At 28.8% G+C, this 27,958-nt stretch overlaps 4 protein-coding genes and 1 pseudogene across 8 annotated transcripts in view; 2 read left to right on the top strand and 3 right to left on the bottom strand.

Moving 5' to 3' along the window:
• Nucleotides 1-191: 191 nt before the first annotated feature.
• On the top strand, nucleotides 192-2,460 carry LOC126855069 (odorant receptor 82a-like; annotated as a pseudogene).
• Nucleotides 2,461-4,622: 2,162 nt separating this feature from the next.
• LOC126855051 (adenosine deaminase 2-like) lies at nucleotides 4,623-8,515 on the bottom strand. The gene is made up of 4 exons (XM_050602397.1): nucleotides 8,112-8,515; nucleotides 6,477-7,062; nucleotides 6,093-6,413; nucleotides 4,623-5,804 (listed from the first exon to the last, which is right to left on the bottom strand). The coding sequence occupies exons 1-4, from the start codon at nucleotides 8,347-8,349 to the stop codon at nucleotides 5,363-5,365; spliced, it is 1,587 nt and encodes a 528-aa protein (XP_050458354.1). The 5' UTR covers nucleotides 8,350-8,515; the 3' UTR covers nucleotides 4,623-5,362.
• A 3,403-nt stretch (nucleotides 8,516-11,918) lies between these two features.
• Nucleotides 11,919-25,220, bottom strand: LOC126855064 (abhydrolase domain-containing protein 2). 2 transcript variants are annotated; one of them, XR_007688185.1, is made up of 10 exons: nucleotides 25,041-25,220; nucleotides 23,986-24,102; nucleotides 23,578-23,751; nucleotides 16,422-16,594; nucleotides 16,104-16,271; nucleotides 15,510-15,696; nucleotides 15,216-15,414; nucleotides 14,984-15,134; nucleotides 14,485-14,890; nucleotides 11,919-14,212 (listed from the first exon to the last, which is right to left on the bottom strand). XR_007688185.1 is itself a non-coding variant. In XM_050602422.1 (9 exons), exons 3-9 carry the CDS (start codon nucleotides 23,730-23,732, stop codon nucleotides 14,721-14,723), a joined length of 1,203 nt encoding a protein of 400 aa, XP_050458379.1. In that variant the 5' UTR covers nucleotides 23,733-23,751; nucleotides 23,986-24,102; nucleotides 25,041-25,220; the 3' UTR covers nucleotides 11,919-14,720. The 2 variants fall into 2 exon arrangements, 1 of the variants encoding a protein (XP_050458379.1); XM_050602422.1 differs by having other exon boundaries at nucleotides 11,919-14,890.
• A 603-nt stretch (nucleotides 25,221-25,823) lies between these two features.
• On the top strand, nucleotides 25,824-26,740 carry LOC126855088 (small lysine-rich protein 1). 2 transcript variants are annotated; one of them, XM_050602463.1, is made up of 2 exons: nucleotides 25,824-26,339; nucleotides 26,445-26,740. In XM_050602463.1, the coding sequence occupies exon 2, from the start codon at nucleotides 26,455-26,457 to the stop codon at nucleotides 26,728-26,730; it is 276 nt and encodes a 91-aa protein (XP_050458420.1). In that variant the 5' UTR covers nucleotides 25,824-26,339; nucleotides 26,445-26,454; the 3' UTR covers nucleotides 26,731-26,740. The 2 variants fall into 2 exon arrangements, with proteins under 2 accessions (XP_050458420.1, XP_050458419.1); XM_050602462.1 differs by having other exon boundaries at nucleotides 26,430-26,740.
• A 291-nt stretch (nucleotides 26,741-27,031) lies between these two features.
• LOC126855035 (structural maintenance of chromosomes protein 5) overlaps nucleotides 27,032-27,958 on the bottom strand; it is a 224,132-nt gene continuing 223,205 nt past the window's right edge. For all 3 annotated transcript variants that reach the window (XM_050602343.1, XM_050602341.1, XM_050602344.1), the window contains 4 exons: nucleotides 27,713-27,940; nucleotides 27,463-27,642; nucleotides 27,262-27,357; nucleotides 27,032-27,179 (listed from right to left, as the gene is read on the bottom strand). In XM_050602343.1, the coding sequence (XP_050458300.1) occupies nucleotides 27,039-27,179; nucleotides 27,262-27,357; nucleotides 27,463-27,642; nucleotides 27,713-27,940 (645 nt within the window). In that variant the 3' untranslated portion in view covers nucleotides 27,032-27,038. The remainder of the gene's footprint in view (nucleotides 27,180-27,261; nucleotides 27,358-27,462; nucleotides 27,643-27,712; nucleotides 27,941-27,958) is intronic.

The raw sequence follows: 27,958 nt of genomic DNA, 5'->3' as shown, positions 1-27,958 counted from the left end.
TTTAAATACGTTCGATGATATTATACGCGTGTGCTATTATTATATTACTAAGTAGTTTACAATGAAATGTTACCGGCAATTTTTTTCTTCTTGTGATCGAACTTTAACTCATTATGCATTATTGAGGAACAAAGAGTTTCTATCGTCTTAAGATAGAGATGCACTAAATGACAAAGAGATAACGCGCCACTATGGACATTCTGCCGGTGAACTTTAAGGTCTTATGGTTTTGTGGCGCGTGGAAAGAGCGAAAGGACGATAACATCGTTGTTGGTTGTCTACACTTCTGTTACAAGTATTTAAACGCATAAAATATAAGGGTGGTAAATTGTCTTTATTTAGAATTAAAATAAAGATAAAATTACTTTCAATTTTATATGAAATCGTTAAAATTAATATAAAGTTCAGATTAAAAAGAGAATTTTTCTTCTTTTTTTCTTATTTTTCTTCCTAGTTATTTGAGACTATTGATCGTAAATTGTATACTCGCAGGTACGCAATCTTTTTCTTAATATATGAGTTTACGATATTTGAGGTGATAGAACTGATTCGCACGTGTGATCGAATCGATGAGTTCACAGAAGGACTCTTTTTGGCATCGACTTATGTAACATTGTGTTTAAAATATGCAAATTTTTTGCTACGAAAAAACGATGTGTCACAGTTATTAGATTTTCTGCGCGTAAAAATATGCCAACCAAGGAATTTCACGGAAAAGATGATAATGGAAACGCATAGTCGAAAAGGTATTCGGATAATTATTAAAAGTAACATATACGCGATTAAAAATTTTTTTCTATGTCTAACTAATAACGCTATATAAACAATTTAATTATTGTTAGTAAAATCTGATAAAATTTCACTGACTCAACGCACTGACCGCTTTTCACGATCGGTTCGAATTCTGGCGGACAAGTCTTTTAGTGAACTAAATCGAAATATTCATGACAGCTAAGTGGAGCACTCTTTCCTTCTTAATTATATCACAAGTCACTGCTGTGGGTTTCGTGATCGCGCCGATTTTGGGATTCGGTAAAGATGAATGGATCCTACCCACAAAATCGTACGTTCCTTATTCCGTTTCGGGAATATTTCCATATGTGGCGACGTATCTACAACAAAGTGCAGCGCTGTTTTATGCAGTTATGCTCAACGTTTCATTCGACTCCCTCGTTTATGGTTTCACAATTCACGCCTGCGGGCAGATCGAGCTGATTTGTCGCCGATTGACAGATAATATTAAGATCTCGATAAATTCTCGGGAGAGATCAGATGCAACTGCATCAATTAAGGAATGCGTCAGACATCATATACTCGTACATATTTTTGTGAAGAAAGTAGGAACGCTATTTCTCTGGACAGTCATGGTCCTTTTCTTTTTCAGCATGATTATTCTATGCACTAGTATTTTCCTGATATCAAAGGTTGGGACAATATGCTCTTTTGTCGATTATTTCTTTTAATTAATTCTATAGCTAAATAATTAAACAAATATATATATATATATATATATATATATATATATATATACATATAATAATAATTTACTTAGTTATAATTATAATTTTTTGAGTTATATAATTATAATATTTATATTTTAGCATAAAAAATAAGATATACAAAAATTTTATATTTCTAAAATATCAATATTATAATAATATAAGCAATTAATATTATTATTTATAATAATATAATTAATAATATTATTATTATATTATTATAATAACAATTTTGTATTTTTAAAAATTCTAGACATATGAAAAAAAATTGATTTATGTATACAATTGTTTCGTATTGTTCGTAGTTCGTAAATTAAATTAATTTTGCAGACAAAACTCTTCAGCATCCAATTTCTTTCTATGACACTATATTTTAGCAGTATGATGCTGCAATTATTTTTTTACTGCTGATATGGGAACGAGCTTGAGTTAAAGGTAAACAATTATATAAAACTTTAATAAAATTTTAGAGCCGCAAAATGCAAAATACTAATATTGTTCTATAAAAAAAAAAATAATAAATCTAATTATAAACAAATAATAATCGACGATTTCTTCTTTTGCAGAGCAAAAGTATCGCGAGTAGCATTTATTTTAGCAACTGGACATTGATCACGTCGCACGAGCGTAGGTCCCTGATACTCATTATGATAAACAGTCAAAAAGGATTGACGTTTTCCAATAAGAGAATATTTACGTTATCTCTGGACACTTTCACTTGGGCAAGTAAACTCAGAAATATATACATGAATATCGTATAATTTACATTTGTGGAGTTTACTTTCAATTATAAAGCATTTTAAATTTATCGTTGTTATTGCAATTTTCTAAATGTTTAAGTTAATATATATAAAAGAATAAACTATAGCAGATTTTTAACTTTATCAATTTAATTTTGTTTCTGCAGATTTGTAAAACGTCTTACTCAGCTTTTAATCTTCTGCAGCAAGCATCAAATTAATAGATTGTTAAGTAATTTATTTTTATTACAACGCAGTCTATATTTATATAAAATGTATAGTAGATGACATTATATAATGTTTTCTCGAAAAATTCATTTTAATATTAATTAATATTAATTATACTAAATTGTTACGAATAATCATTTGTTGCCTGTTAATAAAACCATAAATATTTGCTGATCAAAAGTTTGCTTCCATAATAATGTCCCAATCATATCAAATTTATTAACAATTCAGAATCAAATTTTTTTATTTTTTTATCGATAATAGAATATAATTGTCTTGACATGTCTGAATATAATCTTGAAAAGTTATAGCTTTGGTCATTTTTTATAAAACTTTTTACCTCTTCACTTCCAGCTTACTTAATTAATTATTTGCGACATTAAAAACGGGTGAATTAAACGGAAAAACTCGAAATCAATAGATCGATGCAAATCGTCTTTGCTCCGACTCTTAATTCAAAGCATATATGTATATGTCTTCAAAATGTCGTGAAAAAGGAAACCGTAGTGTTTGACTATCTACATATGTAGACATGATACGGCGACACCACATACGATGCATGAGACATGAGACAAGACGGAATTAAATGAAGATAATTCCATTCTGCTTTTATCAGGCAATCGATCGAATGTGTGTAACCGATTTAAACCGAATGATCAGAGTGAAATACCACGCAAAGACACTACTTATCAATCGCGAAACACTGAAAACTGACGCACTAATATGCGCTTAAATATGCTTATTAGATATAATTAGATATAATTTGCGAAGGCATTATTACACATTTATGCTTTTATAATATTGTCACGAGTCGATTGGGTAACTTAGCTTCCCCTTCAGGAAAAACCTTCGAGGTACTAAGCCCTCCCACCAACGTCAAAGTTCCCATTGGGAGGGTTTTTTATATATAATTATTATATATAATTATATTATTATTATAATATATAATATGTAAATTATTTTATAATTATAAGAGTTTATCGCATATTTTAATATAAGTGAAGAAATATACAAATTAAAATTAAAGATAAATATTTACACATTATCAATATTTGAGAATACAATTCAGATTTGCCGATTGCGTATTCACATGATTTCAATTGATTTCAAATGATTTCAATTGGCTTCAATAGATTTCAATTAATTTCAAATGATTATTGGCTAAACAATTCACACCTACGCACGGATCGAGCTGATGTGTCATCGATTAACGGACAGTTTAAAAAGCATCCGGAAAAAAGATTGGGATGAAAGTTTCGATCAAGGAATGCGTCGAACATCATTTGCTCGTTAAGATTGTGATGAAAAAAAAAACAAAAAAAATACAAAAATTATTTATATGATTTATATGATTAATCATGATACTTTTCTTTTTCAGCTTAGTTATTGTATGCATCAGTATTTTTCTAATATCAAAGGTTTACAAGAGCGGAACGTTTTATTTATAGTTGCTGATGCGATATACATTCATTTTTTGCAGATGAAGCTGTTCAGCTTTGAGTTTCTTTCTATGCTTTTATATCTGAGCATGTTGCTTCAATTATTTGACTACTGGTGGTACGGAAACAAGTTTAAGTTGAAGGTAAATTATATTCTGTAATATACTATAATATTATAAAAATGACGTAGACGCATAGATTAAATAAAAAGTGTATATGTAGGGTGTAATTAAAAGGTACAGTTTTATATACATATATATGTAATAAATATCTAAAAATAAATAAGAAACAGAAAATTGAAAAATTCTATTGCGGTGTAATTGTTTGGAAAAGTGTGTGCTCTCACTTGCGAAATTAATATCTCGGTGCAAAGAAATAATGCAACTATTATTAGTAATATTTGGATTTCCTTTCTATAAGCAGTTCAGCTTGAATGCGATCGATTATTCGATAAGGACAGAATTGAGCAGGTTCGATAGTATTAAAAGTGACAGATATTTATCAAGATAAATTTTCATTTTTTAAGAGGAATAAAATTATATGACAATTGCTAGTGTGAGGTACGGATTGACAAATTTCATTTGCAGAGCAAAGACATCGCGGTTGCTGTTTATTTCAGCGATTGAACAAAGTCGACGCCGAAAGATCGCAAATCTCTAATATTTATCATGATAAAGAACCAGAAAGGAATATAAATGTTTTTCTAGTACAAAATGTTTACATTACTGAACACTTTTATCTGAATAAATAAATGTGAAGGAAACATAAATATACATGCATTGCGTAAATTCCCGTGAATTGTGAGATTTATATTTATAGTATTAAAATTACTGTTATTAGGAGCAATTATTTAAGCATATTGCAGAAGTTTAATTACGCAGATAGATTTAATTACATAGATAGATGTTTTTTAAGTCTTATGATGAGGCCAATGAAAAATGAAAAATTTTATTTTTCTAGATCTGCAGGAATTCTTATTCAGCTGACAATTTTTTGCAACAGGCGATTAATCGTTGCCTCGTGTATATAGAAAAAATAAAATTTATTTTATATAATTTTTATATCTTATTGTACAAAACACATAAAACACGCGCAATAATCTTTCAAAGAATCTTCTTTCACATTAATAAGTTTTTTCAATGAACATAATCAAAATGAACACGCAGAAATATTTTCTGCGCAGTAATGTGTCGTTAATGAATATGATGAGGTAGCAAAGATTTATAAACATAATAGATGTATAAAAATATAATAAAAAAATTCTATGCAACTTTTAAATTTAACGCAGAATTTTTAGAGTGAAACTCAATTTTAATAATTATATTGAGAAAGTTAAAAAATAAAGATACATTTTATGAAAACGTAAGTACTATCTATAAATAATCTAATAATATTTTCGAGTTACATTAAATGACATCGTTTTTTGATGTTCTACTTATGATGTATCCTTTTCATCTTACTGATTATGCATATTTAAAGAAGGCTGAAATAGTCTTTGCCATCTATTGTCAACAAGAAATGGCTGGACCAGTTTGTTTATAAAGGCGTCCCACTTGCGCTGCCATCGGATTAACGCATCATTTTTCTCTTGGCTGTTCATGCTGCTATAAATTAGCGAATTCATCGCCAGTTGCTTGAGACTCCTGAGATCCGAATTGGCACTCATGAGACCCATGAAAGCTTCATAAAAATCGTAACTAAGTCCTTTAGCGCCCCATAGACCGGGATCGTCGCTTGAAATCACGACGGGCGAGCCCAACGCAAATAAAGTGGTCGCGGGATGATTCTGTAGGTTCTCCACGAGGCTGAGAACTTGATTCGAAATGGGACAAATCTCCACTGCAATTCCCATTAGCTGCACAAAGTTCCATAAAAGTGGATGCTTCGTCAATGCATATCTGAAGAAATATTATAAATGTCAATGTATGTCAGTCTATGCATTACAATTACACCGATCATAAACTGCGAACGATATTTTAGGTAAACTGTGTTTCGATATATCGCAATCTACTTTACTAAATTTTAAAATACAAATTTAGATAAACTAAATAATCTTAAATAATAAAGAAAAAATATCATAAAAAACGCATTATTTTCGCGTTTAACTTGTTAATTAATTAAATCTTTTTATTTTGAATTTTCTAAATTAATTTTCTTTCAATTTCATTTCTAATTTTACAGCTCACCCGTGGCCGATACGTTTGGGGTTGAGCAGCAAAGCATCGAAAAGATTAAAGTCAGTGGACATTCCGTTCCAATTGGTCTCTCCGGCATGGAAGAAGAATTTAATTTCCGGGTTAACGGCGTTTAACTTGTCGGCGAACTTTATAAGAGGTCCTCCTTTGTCCTCTTGGCCGACCAAGTCAAAACCAATTACGAAGTTTGGATAAAGTTCTGTCAGTTGCACCAGCGTTTTCAGATATTTGTCTAGTTTCGTTTCATTAACGGATCGTTGCGGCGCATATATAATCTTAACGCCAAGGAAATCGGGATAGTCTCGTACAAACCTAATATACATCTATTTTATTACAATTGATTATGAAAATAAGTTTAAATAAAATGTTGCTTACTTATCAGTGACGTTCTTGAGGATTCCCGCCATTTCCAACGATCCGTAGACTCTGTCAAAGTCATACAATGACGTTAGTGTCGACCGTATCTCCGCGTACATCACATTATCTTCGTAGAGTTCTTGTAGTACGCGGTAATAAACGTCTTCGAAAATAGGTCGATAGGACAGCCAGGTGTTCATAAACTTGAAAATACTATTGAATTTTCCCCATGCCTTGTCGATGGTATTGTAAGCGTATCTCGGATTTTCTGTGATCATGGTCAACGACCTTCTGATTCTATCGTTGATTGTATCAGCCTGTTGTAGATCCCGACGCACCTCGCTCAGTAATTGCCAGTCGCAAGTTTCGTCAGGATTCTTGAAAAACTTAAGTTTCAAACTGTCGTTTTGATCGCACATGTATAGATTCTCTCGATAGGTCACATTGTTGAGTTTATAGTCGAGCGAAACCAGGGCGGACTCGTGAGCATGAAGAAGAGCGCCCTTAGGCATTTCGCGTAAGATCTTGAATACCTCGGATTTCTCTATTTCCGATACGACTTCCAAGAAGTTGCGCGATGGTAGAAAATTATTGCTGATAAACCCTGCACGATATATGAAGAATTTCTTATAGAGATATCTATTATAAATCAAACGTATCAAATATCTCATTATCAGCTCTGACATGTTATATTAATAGTTAATATATTAATATCATCTATCAAATTTCTCTTTTCTCTCATTTTATATATATATATATATATATATATAAAATAAGAAAAAAAAATATATATAAGTATATATATTTATGATTCATTTTTCTTTGCTTCTTTTAGATGATAAGGATTTTCATCATTAACGTAATCATGATTATTAGAAAAAATGTGGAATTGACAAAATCATATTTTGAGAAGCATTTTAGTCTTTATAATATGTTTTAATATCGGATGTTTTATTAATTTTACGTTGAATAAATTGTGATATGCAAACAATAAAAAATTGTTCAACACTATCAATTCATGGTTTTATGCATGATTATTCATAACACAGTTTCGAAAACATTAATTATGAAAAGATTGCTTAAAAAAAGAAAAGTGCTTCGTAAAAAAATTAATTTTAAGATTAAATTGATAATAATTAGTAGTTTAAGTTTTTATCAATTGTTTCCGTACTTCTTGTTAAATTTTATTTATCATTTATCATATACAAATCACTTATCATTTTTACATGTTAATTTTCACTACTCTGTTTTTTGTGCCAATCTATCTCATTATTTTTGTGTACTTGACATTGAAACACTGTCGCGTCTGTCAATCAAGATAAAACGAACAATAATATGCTATATAACATAACGGTTCTTGAACAGAAAAGAAAAAAAAAAAAGAAAAGATAAAAAGCTAATATTTATTTTGCGAAAAGATTAATGTAATGTGAACGATTTGATAATTTATTATTATAAATTAAACGTAAAAAAACTTTCAAATTTTTTTGTTACAAAATTTACTTTTGAACGCTCAAAAACTCATTTTATAAAAAAAAAGCAACGGAGATTGAGCACTAATCTAAAAAGCTGTTCTTCTCCTTATTTAAGTAATTGCAGATTATATGCGGTCACGGGCAAATTTGTTATAAGAGTGCAATGAAAAGATCGAACCTTCGTGGATTTCTTGGCTCTTGATTGACATCAGAATTTTATTCGCAATGAGTTCGATAGAATTAAGTTCTAATTGGCCGCCCAGAGAAGATCGCCTTTCATTCATCATCAATTGCCATCGTATCTGCCAGTAGTAACGCTGTCGCGTGTGTATAAATTCTTGCGCGTCCATGAATTGTGCATTGATCACGTTGTCACAGATCAGGATTGTCAAGGTGAACAAGATCAACCAAGCCATGTTGCTCAAAGAAAACTGTACTTTACCAACTACACATGAATTATCGTCGTCGTCATATAGTCTTGCTTCGTTAAAACGTTTTGCGAAAGGTTACACTCGATTCTATGTAAAATAGAACTGTGTGAACGTTACGACTGTTCGATCTCCACTGAATAACTCTCACCATCAGGACTACCATTATAAGAGTATTCGAGGAATGATATATAATGAGGACCCCGATAACTCTCCTTAGAAAAGTCGTTTGTTAACCATGTGTATCGTTAACGACCAATGACACACGTCCATTTCTCAATCATATAAATTAAACATTATGGTAGAAACATGGAAAAAAAATTAGCTGCCGTAGCTAAAAACTGTGTGTGGTAACTACATTTCAGTCGTAATGTGGACAGCAAACATCTTAGCTGTAATATCTATTTATTAAGTGCAGCGAACACGTTAGCACTTATTAGAAGCAACAGCAAACCATTTTGCTGTAGTTTACAAATTTCTTTTGCATTAACTATGGTAGCGAAAATTTTTTTTCCGTGAATCCACATGCGCGATCGCAAATATATGTGTAAATTTATTTATATAGCAGCCATAATTAAAAAAAGTTTGAATATGTTATGGACAGATATTTAATCAGATTATTAAATTAGATATTTAAAGAAGAAAGATTATTTATTTTTCATTAGATTTTTAATCAATTTTTCTTCGGCTAATTTAGAATTAAGAGAATAAACAATATACACATTCTAGACCAATTAAACAGCTTGTCTAAGAATCAAGAATTATAAAAAACAAGAACGACGAACTTGCACAAACGACTCTGCGATTTAAAATAATATTTTTAGTTAGAGACCTTCAAAAATTAAAGAAACAATTATAAATTACTTCCATTTTTCCTTTTCTTATCGGACTCTTTATACACTTAATTAAATTTCGCAAACGTAATTAATATATCTGCATAATTTAATTAAATTGGTACGTAAATAATGTTTGCATATATGTGCGCGCATGAAAATTCTATAAAATAAATATATATTGTGATCACTAGATGATCAACAGGTTGCGTTACAAAAAAAGCTGTTGTTTTACAGTTGCTTTCAATTTGTACTTCAATAAAAATAAATTTTTATAAATAGATTGATAAGAGAGAGATACTAAGATATAGTATCTGGTGATGAATTATCGCTTGATAGAGACATAAATTCGTGCCGAATAATAAGATAGAAATCTAATAGTAGAATAGATATTTTATTACATTTTATCTTAATTCTTTCATATATTCACTCTTATGTTATTATCTTATATTTTAGGAATATGCATTTTTCTAATATGCATGTAAAATATTCTAGTAAGTGTTCTTTTTCTGAATTGTCTTTATCATTTCATCTGTTCATATTTTCGTTCCCAATAATAAATTCTTGATAGTTCTATATTATAATAGAACAAGAGAGAGAATTTCAAAATAAATTTAATATTGAAATACTGATTAAATCGAAATAATTAATACTAAAATAATGTTTAAAATTAATGTTTAAAAGCGATTCTTATTCTCTTGAGCATTATGGACTATATTCTTCAAACAATTATTTTTTTTTAAATAATATGGTAATCAATTTCATATTATATAGGGTGCTCCTGGGTTAAATGGCGAAGAAAGCTTGACAGAGAAAATTTTTTTTTGTTTTGAGTTCCTATAATACATTCATATTTCAAGTTTGGCTATTTAATCCAGGCACACTGTATATTCTTTATAATTTTTTGTTTTCTTTTTGCTTAAATGTAATGGTTTGCATATTTGTCAATTTTTGAAAACCTATAAATTATATTATTAATTACAGCAAATCTCTCTCTTTCTCTCTTCTTCTTTTTTAGTTGCGCGATTAAAAGATTATAAAGAATAAATATTCGAATAAATGTGTTACAAGTGGATTAAGGATAAATAATGGTAAAAAAAATCGTTACGCCACACGATACATATATTAAATCGTTATACAAAATAGTCTGCGTTCTCATACGTGACCTAACGAGATTTATCTCTGCGTAGCATCTCGAACGGAAAACTTCCGAATCATGTATAAAAGTCATCACGTTCTAATATTATTCTCCTTCCTTTAACGGTGCATACTAATTACAAATTATTTAAGGAGACATTCTTATGTAAAATTTCAAAAACTTGATGTTCTCAGATCTTGATATCAAAAAGAAATGTTTCTCAACACAATTTTAAAATATCATATTTTCTTACATATATGATTTACAAAACATTAGTCTTTTTATAATGATGTAAGTAGTATTAGGTCATTACTCACAACATCGAAAATAATTTAAATTTCATTCATAAATACAAATTGTTGCAAAAATACCGTTAGAAAAAATCTGTTAAAAGAAAGAATCAACATCCTCAACTATTGTTAGTATTTTTGTAAAAATTGAAATCAAAATCAATTGTTCATGATGTTACTGGTGGCATTTATGCTTTCGTAAACATATTTTATTTAGACAATATTACTTTTTTCACATTATCACAAAATCTTATAAATCACTAAAATTTTTGATAAAGAAGATACGGCATTCTGTTATATGCATATTATTTGATTCATTTGTTTGCATTGCATAAGATAAGAAAATAAAAATAAAAATTTCTTCCATTAAATTAAGCTAAATTTAGTGACGTAAATTTTAAGTTATTATGTACACATTGTCGCTGATTTAAATCGATGCGGTTTCAAATTGATTACTTAGATTGATTATTTAGAAAGAAAATAGTTTATAACACTATCCAAAAATGTATAAGCATACTTCTCTCAGTCTCTCACTCGTTCTTTACTAACTATATTTCTCTCAGGGACAGTGAACGCATTAAGTTATCGCAGATCACTCTAATAATCACGATATAAGAGGATCGCGTTCCAACACACACATAAATTAAATAATAACAAGAAATAAGAAATTTTCTTTTTCGTAAACTTAATAAGAAGAGCATATTGCACTTTAATTCAGATATTGTTATATATATATATATATCTTTTTTCTACTCCTAAGAGTTTTTTCATATATGTATGCATGAGTGTATATATTCGCGCGCGTATATGTCTATATTATAAGCTGGGTTCGGGGAGCACGCTTTTCGCGCTATGAGCGTGCTCTATTGTTGTTCAACTTCAATAAATAACAAAGATAGAGCACGTTCATAGTGCTAAAAGCGTGCTCCCCGAATCATAGTATAAAGAATCTCATAATTACGTAGAATTGCAAACAAAACATACATTCTGTTATACAAACGTGTCTCTTTCTTTATCTCTCTCTCTCTTTCATCATATAATATTACATTAATTACAGAAATGCACGTATTATTTTTGATCAATATTCATTTGTAAATGCAGTTCATATCGCAATACAAAAAGAAATTAGTGAAAGTGAGGAATTGTTCAACTTCATAATATATCAATGTAATTATGTCAAATTACATATATCACACAATCCAGCTAGAAAAAGATATAACAATAAAATTACATATTGAATCGTTGTAGTTTATTATTAGAGTAACTCTTAATTTAACTCACGTTGCTGATAAGTACTTTTTCTATTTATTTCTTGAATGCTTTATAAAATGACCTTTGACCAATTTTAACTGAAAAAACATTGAAATCATTGTATTTTCATGATTTTTTAAGCGCCTAAAATTTTTTATTTATAGTATCGTAATATATTTAACAACATACATCAAACCTCGTTAATATTGTATTTTAAATATTGTTGATGTACTATTGATATCATCAATATATAAAGAATAAATTATTTAAAATCATCTTCAATAAATTCTAAAATATATGTTTTATGGAAAAGTATTTCTGATAAGATAAAAGTTGCTTAGTTCCAAAAGAAACTTTCTGTGATAACTCAGTTTTGTTTCAGATAAAGAGATTTATAATTTTTATTTTTGTCTTTTTAAACAAAGATATATTTTCGATTCTTCTTATCATTCTATATTAAAAAGTATTAAGAGAAAATCACAAAAAAATCAATAGCAAATATTTATAATTTATTTCGATATTATGTTATGACATAAAAATGTATATTTTATTCAGTATTTATTTTCCATAAAACATCAGATTTGAAAATGGCAGTTTCTAGTGTGACTTACTCTTATATTTGTGCTAATGTCAATATATATGTTCGAAAATGCAGAGACAATTGCTGATAAAAAAGAATTGGTCAAATTAAAAAAAGGCCATTTATAACATAACAGTGAAAAATAAATACATATCATGTATCTAAAGAAATTTCATCATATCTAATAATTCCTGCTATAAAATATTTTAATCAAAAGCATTATTCGTAAATTTTATTCGTGTACATTTTATGTCTTATTGTCTTTCGTTATTTTCTGAACGTGAATTGTACAAATAAAACTCACAAATGTGATGTAATATTTGATACAACACAATTTGATACCGACTTATTTACGGCGATTGCTTCCATGGGATTAGAAAGCGAATCTGCTCAAATGTTTGATTCTTGAAATAAATGCTTGCATTATCTATGATATCATGGTCAGGAACTTGCCGGAATAAATCAACAAACTAAATCCTTATTAAATACGCGATATTACAATTCAATCGCATGTAAATTATACATCATTCGCGTCATATAAATAGTTTGAGTAGAGTAAAAATGTAGTCAATTACATCGCACGGTTAGATAAGATTGTATATACAGCCATTATTAATGTTATGTATAGTACCGTTTGAGAAACCATTACCAATTCTAATAGAAAATAAATATCAGTTAAGCCATGTGGTCATATATATATATCTATAAATATGTAGCAATTTATAAATGTATCCATTAAAATATATTGTCCAGCATAAGAAATTATTGCACATTGCACATTAACTTTATCGATATGGACTCATATTGATGGTTTAAGAAATATTTAATTTTTTTTATCTCTGCATCAAATATAAGATATGTGTACAATCTGATGTAGCATATTTTAATCTACTATATTCCATATAAAAGTAAACTTTATTACATTTTATGGACGAATAAAATATTTTATATGTATTATATGGAACATAATGGATCAAACATTATATATTCATCAATATGCACCATAGTACTAAGAATATATCGAATTACAATAGTTGCAGATCCTAATTTCAGATTCCTGATATTATATACTATCAATTTAATGTGCAATATAATATCATGTAACATATCACTTGGTATACTTCTGCAATATATCATTTATAGCCTATTGCATTTTTATAAATTATTTCATATACATTTTTTATCCAATATACAAACATACAATTTATATACAAATTTGCAATATACAAATTTACTATCTATTAATCCACTGATAATAAATCAAATTTGTAAATTTTAATTGATTTTATAAAAAAAAAATTGTTACATATAATTCTAGCTTAGAAAAGTATTATTTACAAAGTTTGGTATATACACTCAAATACATTTACGAAATTTCAGACCTATATAACAAATTGAATTTGTGATTTATAGATTTCTTTATAAATCTAATTAGCATCCATAGTTATGGATTTCAATAAGCAATATATATAATCTATCTCCACATATGTAATATATGGCGAATTTCTCATATTTATAAAGCTAATAATTTCAGAATGTAATTATAAATGTTTCAAGTAAATATTTATCCTACATTATTACATACATTGTACATAAATACACAAGTTCTTCTCAGTGAAAAGTACACAAGATACTCTGTATTGCATTGAACAGACAGTGCATATCATTAATTAATCGCTTATACAGTGAGCAGTTCTAACAACATGTTTTAACGACCATTAAAGGTCCTGTCATTGAATGGTCATCCTATAGAAGATCCCTGAGAAAGAAGCGTTAGTATTTAGTAAAATATGCAAAATTTATTTATTTCTTTTTTGTTTTTCTTTTTTGAAAAATTAAGCCATATGATTTTGATTGTATTAAATTGTATAATAACAAAAATTCCACTTACTATAATTGTTTTCATATAAAGAATAGCGCAATACTTAAAATTTAGTTAGAATTCCAAAACAACAATTTTGAAAATATCAATGAGCAAATGTTTGTTATTTTGCAATTACACTTCCAATATCACTTATTTCCCTGTATTACCTGTATAAAAAGATGCAACCTTGTCTATTTCATTTCATGAAATGACTTAAGTAGATATCAAATATTTTTACTAATTTAAATTTGTCATCTCTTCTATTCTCCATTATTTTCTTCACAGATTTCGAACGTGGGCCAAATGCAATGATTTGACAGATCTCACAACAAAATTAGAATGTATATGACGTGTTGCCAATCTATGCCCAATAATACAAATATATTAACCAAATTCATTTAAATTAAGAAGTTTTAAGAGCTTTATCCGCGTGCGCTAGAGTCAAAGATCCAACGAGAGATACTAGGGTTCGATCCAGCCATGTTATAGGATTGGGATACAGAAAACCACCTTCATAGAAACCTAGATGACCTCCGTGAGCCAATTCCACATATAATGTGTTTGAATGATTTGCTAAAATTAAGAATTTTGATAGTATATTCATATTTACTCATATTCATTGTATATACGCAAATAATATATATATATATATATATATATATTTACCTGCGTGCTCTTTAATTGGCTTTAATAATACTTCTGGCACGATAGGATCGTCTATTGCGTTGATGAATACCATCGGCGTGGTGATATTGTTTAGATAAAAAATACAACTGCTCCATTTATACAATTCTTGTACAGATCTAAAATTATGTACCTAAATAATAAAACAATTTATAAAAATTAGAAATTTACAGTTTAAATTATCTAATAGTATATATTTGAAAAGTAAACTTACTCTTCTTGTATACGCTTCATCCAATTCGGGTAATGTCGCCGCAGAAATTATGTCACGTTCGTTCAAATTATATCTCTGTTTTACATCTTCGCACAAAAGCATATTTTTATGCTTTAGTATAAGATTCTTCATCGACTCTGTCATTACATAGAGATAGAAGCGTCTGAAGTTTTGCCAGTTTAACAGAATTTTCGTTCCTCTAAAACAAAATACATAAATTTAATAAATTAATAAAAGTATACAATAAATTAATATTTCTCCTTATTGATTAATAAAAAAAAGTTGTTTACTTACTCGAGAGCGTTGTATCCTTGACAAATCGATATTCCTCCTATAATGTTGGATAATTTATTGGGACCTCGTTCTCCAAGATATTTTGTCACTAAATTACCGCCCAAACTATAGCCGATACAAACTATTTTGGTGTTAGGGTGCTTTTCTATCAGATTTTGTAACATTGTGCTGTAATCGTCCGTGTGACCTATTCGCAAAATGCACATTATAAGGTTTATCTAAAGTGAATGAAAGAAACAAATTTAATATAATATAAAATTATATTTATTCAATAAATCCATATATCTGAAAAAAGAATATTTTATAAAATTTTACAAAATTTTATAAAAATTTTCAACATTAAATTCGAATAAATAATTATGCATTTGGTACAATTACAATTATGTAATCATAAAGTTTAAATTAATAAAGTGATAGATAATTTCTTTCTCTCTCTATCTCATTGTACAATGGGTTTTTTCCATAGCTGTTAGTAGGGGTATAATTCCCGGTATGTACACATACATGTATATAAGAATTCTGTTATTACTCGCAGACTTTCTTCGATCGATCGCCTTGTCGTGTCAGGACAATTTTATCGATCGCTACACATACCGTAAGAAAATATCCTTGGTGCTGTGATCTTGACACTGGAAAGGGCTCCTACGTGATTAAGTACCGCGCATCGATAGCCATGACATTGTACAAAGTGCACGAATGTCCTGATGTAAACACTTTCCGAGCTGTTGCCGATACCGGGACAGATAGCTATCGTTATGTCATCTGAAGAACAACAATTATTGGCAATAGTAATACATTTTTTTATTCTTTAATTTCTTCATTATTAAACACGTTCTCTCTTAAATAAATATAAATAAAGCGCCATATGTGTTTTGCCCTTTGAGAAGCCTGAAATTAATTTGTGAACAATACCTTCATGTCCGTTGGTCAGCGGCTGATAGAGATCATACGAAAGAGTGGTATCATCCGGAAGAGCGATGTATACGCGTTCACCAATGGGCCAAGGGCACCGAACGCGCCCTATGACACTGTGAATAATGGTTTGTACGTGTCCGCTAAAACCCCACAATCTCGTTGGTTTGTATCTAAAACAGGCCAAGGATCATAATTGTTTTTAAGTTATGTATATCAAAATATACTGAGAAATTACTGACTGAATTATTGAAAAAAATACAGCTAATTTAATTTTATCAATCTATCATTTCGTTTCTCGTTATTCCCTTGTTAACGGACATTAAAGATTCTTAAATTTCAATGACAAGAAAAAAATTAACGACCTGAACGAACATAAGGTCATATGTGGCCATATATAATTACATGAGTCCATTTTTTCTCGAGAAAAGACTATTACAATTATTAATATTAAAAGAAAGATTATAAGATATATAAACAATTAAAAGTCTCTTAAACTTGTTGCAAATGTTTTTAAAAGTATGTCCTACTTTTTTTATAAAAACAATGATCAATGAAAACAATTAAATTAAATTCAATCAATATTTGGACATTTTCTTCACGGCATTCTATAACTGTGGACAAACTCTAAGTATAAATTTCTCTCGAGTAGATATTCATAATATAATTACGATATTGTAACGGTACTAAGTATGCCACTAAAGATAGTCAAGAGAAGAAAACATATGTTTGAAAATTTATTATATAATACCGCGATAGAATCGAAATGCAAATTAAAACATCCTTAAACAGTCAAATATTTAAGTATATTTATTTTGATAATGCACATATATATATATATATATATACATATAATGTATATAGTGTGTATATACATATGTATATATATACATATACACATATATACATATAATGCACATATGCTTCATATATTGAAACAAATTTTTAAAGACATGGATATCGATTAATTAAATAGCATTCAAATATCGATAATCTGTACCTCGTAAGAAGCAAAACTTATTATCAAATTGATAATATTTTTGCTACAAGTTATTTTCAAGTATAGATTCGGAAAAAAAACACGACTTGGCGTAAAAAAGATAAGTAATATCATATCATTCTATTTATTCCTTTAGCGCAAAGATGCATCGATTTTATGATATAACATAAGATCTATCAAAAGATCTATGAAATAAAAATATTTTTTAAAGTTATAGTCCTGTTTCATTTCGTGAGGCGTATACATACTTTTTTTTTTTCTTTAAAGGAGAAAACTACAAATAGATTTATAATATATCACGCATTGCACTCGGCAAAACGCAAATCGGTGAAAAGCGGTCGAACAATAGACCGCATCGTTAAACTTTATAGAGAATAGACAAGAAGTCGCAGTGAAACACAGAGTAAAGCGCTAAAAATAAAATAAATCTACAGAAAAACTCAAATAAAAAAAATGTAATTTATTATTCCAGACTGCGAGAAGTATTTATATAATAAGATTCATCGTTAGCAAGAAAATATATTCCGGGAAATCGTTAAAAGAAATATTTATCGACATAATTACATATCTATTCAAATCACGATGACTTCTAGAAACCATCCAAGATGCCTATATAATTTGTTTCAAAAGGCTCAAACTTTTCTCCTTTTGCCACCATCTATAAATCGCAAGAACACTGTAATATCTAGTATCTAATTATTATCATAATCGTATGCGGTTACAATTGCCAAAGAATATACGGCATTTGAGCGATTATTAAGACAATGGCGTATGCATGAAATTACATCGACCATACTGTTGCATTTTAAAGGCAGAAATGTATAAAGTTACACGACAAGTTACGGATCAATAAAGCATAGTAACACTATATCGATTGTCTAGAGGAGAACAGACTCGCAAAGACCATACAACTCGCTTTTAACTTGCAGAAAAAATATTTATTGTATCTTTATCTTGAAAAGTTTATTTTTTAAATACAGAAAGAATGCAATTTTACATTTATCAAAAAATTAAAAAAGAGAGAAAGTTTATCATCAGAATTTCTTGCGAATGCTAATAATATATTTTCATACATTATCGGTAGAAATTTGTTTAGTCAATATATTTGTTACATTCGATCTGACGTTACTGTCTATGCTCCTCCGGAAATCTTGATAAATCGTTTTAATGATAATTATTTCTCTATTTCTATTTTCCATTCCTACTATCATATTTTTTTCTGCTAACACAACAAGCATAAAAGATGCTAAATCTAAATCGCTTAATACAGATTTTTTTATGCTTGTTTTTATTCTATTTTTGCTTTCTATTTAATCTGTTTTTCTATGTCACTTAAATTGCAGCGTGGAGAAGAGAAAAGATCTGTCCTGAAATTTTGCGAATTATAAAATTCTTTCCTCTCGCAATGAGTTAGCGTATAGTTAAACGTAGTGACAGTCAATACACGTGGCAATTTGCAGTTGTAAACGCAAGAAGAAACGTGTCAATACTATTCACGCCATTGCGAAATCATCACACAAATTATGATGTGATAAGGAAAAGTAGGATAAACTATATGTCGGGCTCCTATAACTGCCAAAGATGATAAAAAGAGTTATATTCTATGTTTTTATGTAACGATAATTTTTCCACATTACTTCAATTTTCGATACATGCACAAAAATTCCGTTTTAGAATTATTTATCTTACATCTTGTAATTATATTCCCTAACAATATGCTAATTTTTATACACGTGAGATTACATAATGGAACGTGAAAAGTTTGAATTATTTTATTTTAAAACTTCTCAAAAATATATATGCACAAAAGATTATGTGCTGATGTAATACTTTTAGATGATGTAATTTAACCTTCAGTTTTTTTCAAAGAAATGTAGGAAAGTTTAGCATATTTTGATTCTTTTTATAAAAATCATCTATAATATAACATATACATAATAATAAATATTATATATAATAATAAATATTAGTATAAATATCAAATTTTGACAAAGCTCAAATTTCAATATTACCACAGAGTGATTATACAAAGATAATGTGTTTTAGATAATGTGTTTTATTAAAAATGTATGTATATATTTTTCACATATCACATTAATACAGTTAGTTAAACAATTCTATTAGCACATTAGATTATAAGATTATAATACATACATTCATATATATTATATTGTAAATTGATTTTCTTGTTCAGAGTTCACGGTCATGTCCAGTATAATCGATCAGAAAGCTATCCATATTTGCTGAACATTATGTTGTTTGTTGTTCGTTCCAATTATTAAGGTATTCCAATTATTAAAAAATATCTATACGTAATTGACAGTAACAAATTATTTTTACTTTTATAATATATAATATTATAAAATATATTTTCACTACTAATTTCTCTACCCATCAACTTGTTATGACGAAAAAAAAAACCCAGCAGTTTACATGTATTACTAATGGTTTCTATGTCATCAATGAAAAAAAACAAAATTAATTATTCACGTGTAATTCTTCATAACTTTTTTGTTTTCCTATCATTCTGACATATTTTATATTCATTCATATTCCGACATCGCAAATTCCCTCTTCGAAAGAAAAGTCTACAGGCAAAATTATTTTTCATAATTTACTATCCAACGAGACAACAATATCGGAAAATTAGAGCGCCCTGTTGTGTGTGTAGTTCAATGGTTATATATTATATTTATTTAATACTTATTTTTATTTAGCATTTATTTATAATGTACGACTGTATTAAACTTATTCGATCTCGGATAGTGTTCTTTATAATATGAATTACGTGGTTTCAATTGGTCTGTGATTAAATTATTGTCGTATTAAACTTATATGTGGAATCGCGAGTTAAAAACGGATCACGTTAATTGTGAATACATATGTGCATTGCGACATACATATATGCACGAGACAATCGCTGTTTTTTACGTGATGGTGAATGCGGAAGTGCAAAAAACGCTCGTGAGAAGTTGAGTTGGGTGGTAATGATTCAAGCCAATGGCGTACTGCAATAGTTGCAACGTGTAGTCATTAGAAAGAAGAAAGCGACAAAATCATGACGAAGGGAAGTAGCTCGATTCTCATGCAACTCACTCACTCGAACAAGACGGAACCGATTTGAGCGAATTGCATGCCACAAATTATTTTGATGTTTGCAAGAGAAGCAAAGTAACAATCGAATATATATGATTGCAAGGTTGGCACGGACGATCAAAATCTATAATTTATGATTTTCGCCGCCATACATTCGAATATTAGAAAAAAACAACAACAGACGGGAAGTAAAAGCAACACTCAACAGCTGATTTCTCAATAAACTGCGCGAGAAAAGTCCTTCAACATGGAATTAGATAATAATCATCTATCGCGATATCGCGTGAATGAGAAACCGGGGACTGCAGAATTTCGATAAGAATAGTTTTCGACATTAAATCATGTATGCTTAGACACTTTGGAAAAACTAATTTATTTATGTTAGCCAAGAAGCCTAACGACATTTACGTTGATGTAAACATCAGATATTAAACTCGAACGAAAGATTATGGTTGATTTCAATCAATCAAACATTTATATTTGTAATTACATTCTTGAATCATCGATTATAGAGGTAAAAAACGTGCATACGTAACTATTACTTTTTTTTCTATTTTTTCTATATGTAATATGAAGTTAAAAATCGTGTTTCTGCTTTCTTAAGCGCTTTCACGCAATGCAATTGAAAGAAAAAAGAAATTACAATTAGCAATCAGTTTATTTGACCGATGGAATGTTCTTTTTATTATTATCGAATTAAAACTTTTCCGTGACATCAGCGTCACGCAGCAGAGATTGCTTCATTTCGCTTTCACGTGATTGTTAATTGATAGAAGTAAACGCACATAATATTTAATGGCGAAAATAAATTGCTGATTAAAATTATTAATATTAGTAAAAATGCCACCTTGACGATGCTATTTTCAACAACGTTTATCATTTTGTTTAACGACTTAATCTGCATTGCATTAATAGATGTACAGTTTCCCGATGAATCGCGTTTTTATTCATCGTCGTCGCGACTTTTCTCCACAAAGTGAAATTCCATGGAATTATGTTTTGTCAAAGTGTCTTAAAAACTATACATGATTTCGTAGATTTCATTCATTACTGAAAGCGAAAATTTTTCGCATACTTGCTGTTGATAATATTCGCAAAACCGACTAATGTGAATCATTTTTATATCTGATAACGAGACAATGATATCAATGAAAGGGACGTATGTATTATAAACTGCCTAAAACCGGATATGATTCTATTATTACTTCGCTTACATCATCGCGATTGGAGACATGATCTGGCTGGACTAGTAGAAAAAAATCTATATGACACATGCAATGCGAATGATATGATTCGTATTTTGATTTACGCATTTTTCTCATACATACGCAAATACACAGTGATAAAAGTATTAGCGGACACATGCCATTCTTTCGACATAGAAGTGGGAAGTGCTGATTTAAATGCTGATCTCATATGAAGTAAACAGAACACAGCGTAACACAGTACGCTGTGGAATTCAGTTAGAACGAGAGTACTAATTTTTTTTCTGCAACAAAATTCAAATTATTGTTCAATATCCACGACAATTCAAAATCATCATTTTATCATTTTTGTCCTATATTCTTCACTATCAAGCAACTATTATTTTACAAAGTTTTACCAAAAAGTTTCTGAATACAGTAACGAATAATTAATTTGACTGTCTATATAATTGACAAAGAAAAATTATTTTTTATATGCCATTTTATATTAAAAGATATGACAAATAGAAACAATTATTTAACAAGTCAACTTTGCTCTCTTCATTTTTATCAATAAAAAGGCAATTTGGCGTAAAATTATTCTCAATTTTTTTTTGTATTGAATTGGTGAACTCTACTTGTTTTCTTCTTATATATGCATTATCTGCATTTTTTTATCAATTGTGCAGTTAAGATAATTATTGGAATGGAATTCAGATAATTATTAATCTTTGTTGTATGTAAATATACTTTAACTTTATACTTTATACTTTAGTAATGACAAATTGTGAAAATGATAAATTCATCACATTATTATTTTTATATTTATTTAATAAACGTTATTTGCATAGTAGCTTAAGAACAGAGTTTATAGTGATAATGAAAATGTTGTGTACCGTCATTATCTACAAAATTATGCTTTGCCATGTTATATATATTTTGATTGCTGTAATCACCTATCATTCTCTATAACAACCTTGACGAGTTTATTGTTTGCTGACAAAACCTATAACAATCCATTAAATATTCCTAATTTTGCAAAAAAAAAAAAACATCTATTATATTCATTCAAGAGCACACACAATAAGAGAGCACTTGTTGCAGCAATTGTTGCAGCCTTCATATATTATATAAGCCATCAAATAAAAAAACAGCGGAAACTTTTTATTGATATCACTATATAATTATATATATTAATAATATTATTAATAATATTAATAATATTATATATTATATTATAAGCTCTAGAATTTTTTTATTATGTAAATGAAAATCAAAAAATATATAATAATTAATAATTTATATAATTAATATAACAATTTAATTATCTGTTTCATGTAAATTATGTTCAAAATTGATTGAGTAATTTTTTCACCAAAAAATATATATTTCATAAGTTCATACATTAATATTTTGCAATCTCGTCTGTATTATTATATATAACTTTTTCAATATCGTCAAATAAAATAGATTATAGAAAACATTAAAATGCAGCATACATATTTTTTCCACTAGTATATATTTTTTTACTTAATGTATTTTTGCACATAATATATGAATATGTTTTTAAAAGTAACCGTAAAAAGTAAAAAAACCGTTTTTGTTTATTTTCTCGATCATGGCATACGATATATAATTTGAAACTATTGCGTATAAGAGATAATATAGACATTTTTTTCTATACTAGCATATCAGCTGAAACGTCAGCTGGATCCGATTTCCAGCATCAATTCTAACCTCACTTTCGCAAAACTCATAGATCTTGAATTTTATCCAAGATTTTTATCTCTCGGACAGACTCTCTCGAGTCGCAAAATTCGAAATAATTAATGTACGGATTATTTGAAATATATGAAAAATGCTTTTTCAAACTTACGGTTCGGCGATGACCGGCGCGATCTTCAACATTGTCGTAAGGAAAGATTGATCTTTGCAGACGAGAAGGGGCTTCTGTGGTGAGCTGCTTACGTTCAATATCCTGAACAGAATACAGAGGATCACGGCGAACACAGCTAGTAAAGCAGTAGACATCTTTCCTTAGATCGTTGCCCTGAAAGAAATGTCCCTTCTTTTCTCTACTAACTCTCTATATCTCCTCTAGATTTTTCAAAGTAATCGCGCGACTTTAATTTCTATCTTTAAAAGATTATAACTGAAATATCTTTCAGTATCTTGTTAAAGTCACTAATTTTTTTTGACTCTGTGAAATGTTTTTTTTTTTTTCTCTCAACGACATTACTTATACGATCTATTAAGTTTTTGTTAACATCATATTCTTTTTTACCTTTTTAAATATTATTCTTTGTTATCTTCTTTTATAGTTTATGCGGAATGATAACAGGTTACGAGTAAGGCTGCCACGGCAGTGAACGAATGATACATGCGGATAAAGCCGCGAAATCTGCAAGTAAAAATAATTCTAATTAAAATATAAAACGCAATTCTAAGATTGATGTAATGACAGGTAATTGATACAGATATTGGAAATGCAAAATGATGTACGTGCCGGATAATGGACTTTATAACTCAGCTGTAAAAATATTGTTAGAAAAATAAAAAATATATAACGATCGTAAAAAAATCGCAACAGAGGCAATACAGAGGCATAATTTCAATATAAATTGCAATTATGTGTGACATTTGCATTCTCAGTTTTTTAACACTTCGAATTGCATAAAATTGAAATAACGAATATGTAAAATACAACGAGCCATTACTTAATATCATCGATTTGACGTCAAAGATTTTTTTATTTAAATTTTTTTTTTCGAATCTTTATTCCTCACATATAATTAGCATTTCACACTAAGAAATTTTTACAACAAAACAATTCCTTATTTTCTAAATTCGGTGTTAATATAAGATGTCGGAGATGAAGATAAGATAATTAATATAATTAATAATAATCACACCTAATTAATCCATCTTTATGAGTCATTAATTGGGTGGCCAGGTGCGAATTCTTCTGACAGCAAATTAATTCATTGATTCTTTATTAATTATTGATCCTCTCTCTTTTTTAGCATAATTTTATATTAGCAAGTTGTGTCAATATTAATGAATAATCTATATACGTAACAATAATAATAAAGAAATAAATACAATTTTACGCCAATCGATAGAAATCTTAAACAAACTTAAACATACAAGCAATTTTTCGATCGAGTTTATCGATGATTATCCAAATCAAAAGTAAACTCTCAAGTTTTAGGAGTAAAAAGCCGTTCTCGTCCTATTCACACCCATCTCATAGTATTCGGACTATTGACAAGAATGTTCGACGAAAGCCAAAGGGGAATTAATGACCGTGCCATTCGCTTTCAGATAATTCCTGCTTACCTAATGATGTTGCAATCAGTGAATTCCGATGGGCCAGGTGCGATAAGGTTCTGTTTGTTTGTGAGTATAAGTTAATAAAAACTATTGTTGCAACCGGCTCGCCGGCGTTTCGTTTCACAGACTCGACACGCGAATTACATCTGTTCTCGTCGAGATCCGCCGGACGACTGACATCTATACGCGTCAGCGATAAACACGCTGACAGAATGGAGCGGTTCGTTTCGCACTTTTCCGCAATATGAAAGAGGAGGATATATATATATATATATTAATATTAATTTTTTTTTTATCTTATATTTTATATCAAATAATTTATGTTATCTGTTTTTTATCCGCAATTATTGCTAATATATTCGCAGTTATGCTAATATATTCTTAATGTTATCGTAATTTTCTACGTTTTTTAAATTTCTTCTATATAAATATTAGCTCGCGAAGAAATCATTCAGTTCCCAATATTTGTACTTAATTTTTAATTTGAATTTTATTTATTAAAATAAATAAATGCATTTATATATATATATAAATGTGCAGTGTAATTAATTTGAGAAAATTTAAATAGATCGAAATGTTTGACGTTTTACTTATAACATTTAAACGCGAAATAACGAAACTGTTTGAACTATCTCATCATAATCAAAAATATTTTGAAAAAAATATATATATATATATATATATATATATATATATATAACGGCATGTGTATATACAATATAAATAAATCATAATTTTTACCTCGAAACTCACGATAGGTAAATACATCAGTTAACGGCCTGTACATATTTAAGGTCGAGGATGTTTAAAAGCACGTACATAGATTCGAAGGTCGGTGACTCAAGATTTTTCATGTACCACGAATGCGTAATAATTACTGTAAAAGTTGATGGTTAAAAAATGTTTACAAGAGACATCATCTTCAAAACATCAAAGGTGCCAATGGTTGTTAAAATTTCGATGATATAATAAACCGGAAGAATATCTCGCTTAAAAAAAGATTTGAAAACAGATTACGCAAAAGTCAAAGTTCCGTCGATCCATTCTGTCTACGACGAAAACTGACAAATCAATATAAATTTTTCGTTAGCATGGGAAGTGTCCCAAGTATAATGTCTCGTATTGATTAATTGTGAGAAATTGGCTAGTTTAACGATCGATAAACTTATCTTTATTGATGTAATTACAAGTTGATATGGCAACGCGAGTTATGTTTATCCCGATTCAAGTCAGACTTTTTACGTACACAAGAGTGCAAAAATGTAATGAAAGAACAGTAATCAAAAGCATTTTAACATTTTAAAGGTAATTAATTAATAGTAATCATATATAATTATAAAAAAGCAAATATATCCATTATTAATAAATAACATTTATTATAATTTGGATATCAAGATATTAATCAAACAGGTTTTTAATAATGGCAACGCGGGGCAAAAGCAAGAAAAAAACTGGCGTGAAAGCTAATGGAAAGAATAATAGAAAAAATGCTAAAAGTGGCAATGGCAACAAGAATAAGGGATCGAAAAAATCGAGAAGAAGCGGTGGGAAAACAAGATTTGCTATGGATATCTTTAACGAGGAAGTGATGGAAAATGCTTATTATACATGTCATAATATCATGGACGTGCTTAAATGCCGAGGTTTCCCATGGCCAGAAGCTCAGAAAAAGAAAAAAGGAAAAAAAAAGAAATAAATAATTGCAGCAATGTCTGGAAATATGTGCTTTTATGGAAAAAAATAGTTTCAATATTATATATAAATATATATATAATATATAAATATCATATATTTACATACTTTATATATATACTTATATATGTAAAGCACATATAAATAATATGAAAATTAAGACGCAATAATTTACATAATATTAACCTAAGACTTCTTTCCTTAAGATTAATTTGATTGCAAATGCTAAAAATATAATTTATCATATCTTAACGCACGCTAACTTATATTTTATATATTTTTAAATGTTATGTTAATTTTTACATTTCTCTTCTATGGATTAGTTGTGGATGCAAAAGAGTTGATGTAAGCCTCTGTATCGAATTCAAACTCTTTATCATCTGTGTTAATAACTGGCCCATTTAAGACACAATGTACTGTCACTGTTTCAGCATATGATAAATCTAACAAAAGCTATTAAAACAATATGATTAATAAAAGTTACCATTAATAAAATTGAATAATTATTGTAATTATAATTAACTATTACACTTACTTTTGGTGTGAGCAGAAAATATTGAGAACTGCCTGGCCTTCCTGTCATCTTGACAAGTAAGTTAAAAACTCGATTTTCGTTAACTGCATCCATGCCCTAGAAAATAATCGCAAAATATTTAAATTATAAAAAGATATAAAACATGATATATAATTTATATAAATATATCATGTGCAATTATAGAAACATATAATAACGAACTTGATTAATTTCATCCACACAGCGAAACGGTACGCGTGACAATTCTTGCAAAGCAATCATATAAATGGCAGTAGTTACAGTTCTTTCCCCACCGCTTTGAAAATGTCTTGTTAATTCTTGCAATTCATCTGCATCTCGGAACTTTACTCTGATTTTTAAACCATATTGATCGAAATCCAACTAGAAATATATCTAGTCAATAAAAGAATTTTTATTTCATATATTGTATATACCCAGTATATAAACTTACGATATCTTCGCCATGCGCAAGTGTAACTTCGCCAGCACAATCCATCGCGGAAAAATAAGAACTAAAATTCGTGTTTATCCTTTCAATCAGCTGCTCCAACAGTGGTAACCATTTGTCTTTCAATCTCTTGATCTCTTTTGTCATTTCTTCTAGTTTAGTAGTTTTTTTTTTTATAAACTCAGTCAAATTTTGAATATTATTTTGTATTTCCTCATATTCATGGAGTACCTAAAGATATAAAAAGAA

This window comes from Cataglyphis hispanica, chromosome 15 (genome assembly GCF_021464435.1).
Source record: "Cataglyphis hispanica isolate Lineage 1 chromosome 15, ULB_Chis1_1.0, whole genome shotgun sequence".
Lineage (NCBI taxonomy): Eukaryota > Metazoa > Arthropoda > Insecta > Hymenoptera > Formicidae > Cataglyphis > Cataglyphis hispanica.
Note: the sequence above shows the minus strand (reverse complement) of the source record. Positions and strands in the feature narration are given on the sequence as shown.

Coding starts and splice junctions, on each gene's coding strand:
- LOC126855088 (XM_050602463.1), top strand. CDS start 26,455: ATGGCAACGCGGGGCAAAAGCAAGAAAAAAACTGGCGTGAAAGCTAAT.
- LOC126855064 (XM_050602422.1), bottom strand. CDS start 23,732: ATGTCTACTGCTTTACTAGCTGTGTTCGCCGTGATCCTCTGTATTCTG. Junction 15,697..16,103: donor ACCAAGGATATTTTCTTACG/GTATGTGTAGCG, acceptor TTTTGCGAATAG/GTCACACGGACGATTACAGC. Junction 15,415..15,509: donor CAAGGATACAACGCTCTCGA/GTAAGTAAACAA, acceptor ATTTTGTTTTAG/AGGAACGAAAATTCTGTTAA.
- LOC126855051 (XM_050602397.1), bottom strand. CDS start 8,349: ATGGCTTGGTTGATCTTGTTCACCTTGACAATCCTGATCTGTGACAAC. Junction 7,063..8,111: donor GAGCCAAGAAATCCACGAAG/GTTCGATCTTTT, acceptor TATATCGTGCAG/GGTTTATCAGCAATAATTTT. Junction 6,414..6,476: donor CTCAAGAACGTCACTGATAA/GTAAGCAACATT, acceptor GATGTATATTAG/GTTTGTACGAGACTATCCCG.